A 2,500-nucleotide genomic window follows, 5' to 3' on the forward strand; every position below is an offset into this window, starting at 1 on the left:
CGTCAACATTATGTAAAAGTACATTTCCCCAGACTTAGTGTTGTAGTATAACTATCAACTACATGAGGTAAAGCCTTCAGTGATGGCTCATGGATTTTATACCTTCTGCTGTACGTCCAGGTTTTTTTTCTTAGCAGTAGAATCAACAACTGAAACATTTCTTGGGCTCTTCTTGGGATTTTTCTGAGCTCCTGCACCAGTGTCAGGGGGGGGGGGGGGGGGGGGGGGCACTAGTTGGTAAACGCTGCCATACTGAGAAACACAGAGAGAGTTTTGTGGAGCTGATAATAGGCTTAACCAACTCCAACTCATTTGGCTATGGCTTGAATGGAACCGACATTATATATTTTTTAACTACATACATACAGACAGACAGACAGACAGACAGACAGACAGAAACACACACACACATACACACACAGACAACCCCCTCCCCCACACACACACACACACACACACACACACACACACACACACACACACACACACACACACACACACACACACACACACACACACACACACACACACACACACGTTTATTTCTCAGCCCATTGCAGAGAGCACAGCATCACTCAATCCCAACAACCTTTTCCGTTGCACGTCACTGTATTCGCACCGTAGCAATGTCGATAAAACCGCCGCCAAACCATTCCGGCAAAACCTCTCTCCGACCATCACACTGCTCATCTCCCTGCCTATCCACTCAGGAAGCCAGCTGACAGGCACGTCTAACACACACCGCTCTATCAAACCGCTCTTAACATCCATGTGTAAACGGGCGGAACATCTCGTAGACGGCGATTCGGGCTCGGAAAGCTCGAGAGACGTTTCGACGGTGAATTTTGGCGTTTTCCCGAATGTCCACGCCCACCCGCGGAGCTCTGATGACAGGGCGTCGATCCCCGGGAACGCTGTGATGTCACAAGGCTCAACGAGGGTCGACGCGGCGCTGAAACCAAACTCTGGGTTTACAAGGGAAAGAAAATGTCGATTAGAAAAAACAGAGTAAAAGTAAATTTATCACTTATTATTATTATCAGAAAATGGCATTTTTTTTGTGTACTTCCAAACATAGAATACAATATATTCTATTATACCATAGTCTGGGTGAATACTCTATTCTGATTGGCTGGAGAACATTCCATAGGTGTGGATTAACCCCTGATGTATGGACACAGATGGAACTGTTTACATTCGGTCCACTTTAATGCGTCGCCGGCTCGCCGCTGATTAAACTGTGTTGATAAGGGATTTATAAAGCCTAAAATATCCTGCCGTGCAATAGCCTCTGACCACCACAGGATGGCGCTCATAACACAAAAACTGTAGTAACGACAGTAGTAAAATAAAGTGGCTAAACTTAATGTCCTCTGTGATCTAGTTAAAAAGGTGAGTAAGACCCTTGTTTGATTTGAAAAAAGTTTGTAACTGAGTTTACATGTGTAGCCACCAAAGCCCGGCTTCACTGTCTATCTGGACATAGGCTACTGCTGTCAGTCACTGTGCAACTTCTCCTCCTCAATGCTAGTAAAAAAAAACCCACAAAAGATAAAAGATACTAAGACAATTAAAACATTTAGGAATGTTGTTTCTCCCGTCCAACATAGCTGCAAAACAGACAAACATCAGACATATAGGGGGCGCCTTTAGCTCAGTTGGTAGGGCGTCCCCCCCCATGGGCCTCAGCCAGCAGCGGACCCGGGTTCGATTCCAGCCCGCGGTCGTTCTCTGCATGTCACTCCCCTCTCTGCCCCATTTCAACTCTGTCTCTACACTATCAATAAAGCATAAAAATGCCCCAAAAAAAATATCTTAAAAAAAAAAAAAAAAAAACATCAGACATATAGAGAAGCATCATAAACTAAGTTCTGGTTCAAACAGTTGTTTTTGATCATAATAGAATTACCAGTGAAAACCAGTTATGAATCATAAGGAGTAAAACAGAGTAATAACAAAATGACAGAAAAGTGACTAGTGAAGGCGGCTGGTGCAATCGATGTAATTGATATCAAAATGTTGATAAATTTTCCAAAGCCCATGTTGACGTCCTCAAATGTTTTGTTATGTCCAAAACACACAGATATTTCAGTTTACTGTCATAATAGGATTAAAGAAACCAGAAAATATTCACATTTGAGAAGCTCAAATCAGAGAATTTGGAAATTTTTTATTTAAAAAAATACTCGAAACGATTAATCGATTATCAAAATAGTCGTTGATTATTTTAATAATCAATTAATAATCGATTAGTCGTTGCAGCTCTAATCAGCACTGATATTTGCACTGATACCCATTTAATTTTAATTGCTACCACTTAATTTCACCACTGTGTAAATGTTTCAATTGTTTTTCTCTTCACCTGTTGTTGTGTATTTGATGTATTTGCGTTGAATATTGTTAATGTATTGTTGTTTTTCCTTTGAATTTGTTTGAACTCGACGTCATTGAAAATGAGGGTCACCCCTCAATTGGTCTCTCGAGGATAAATAAAAGTTAA

The 2,500-nt window shown here is 41.4% G+C and overlaps 1 protein-coding gene across 1 annotated transcript in view; it reads right to left on the reverse strand.

Moving 5' to 3' along the window:
• Positions 1 to 217: 217 nt before the first annotated feature.
• Positions 218 to 2,500, reverse strand: part of LOC307270380 (lipoyl amidotransferase LIPT1, mitochondrial-like) — a gene marked incomplete at its 5' end in the record, with an annotated part of 13,602 nt that continues 11,319 nt past the window's right edge. The window contains one exon of the mRNA XM_080054266.1: positions 218 to 965. Coding sequence (XP_079910392.1) covers positions 547 to 965 — 419 coding nt within the window. The 3' untranslated portion in view covers positions 218 to 546. The remainder of the gene's footprint in view (positions 966 to 2,500) is intronic.

This window comes from Ammodytes marinus (genome assembly GCF_949987685.1).
Source record: "Ammodytes marinus genome assembly, contig: scaffold_430, whole genome shotgun sequence".
Classification (NCBI taxonomy): domain Eukaryota; kingdom Metazoa; phylum Chordata; class Actinopteri; order Uranoscopiformes; family Ammodytidae; genus Ammodytes; species Ammodytes marinus.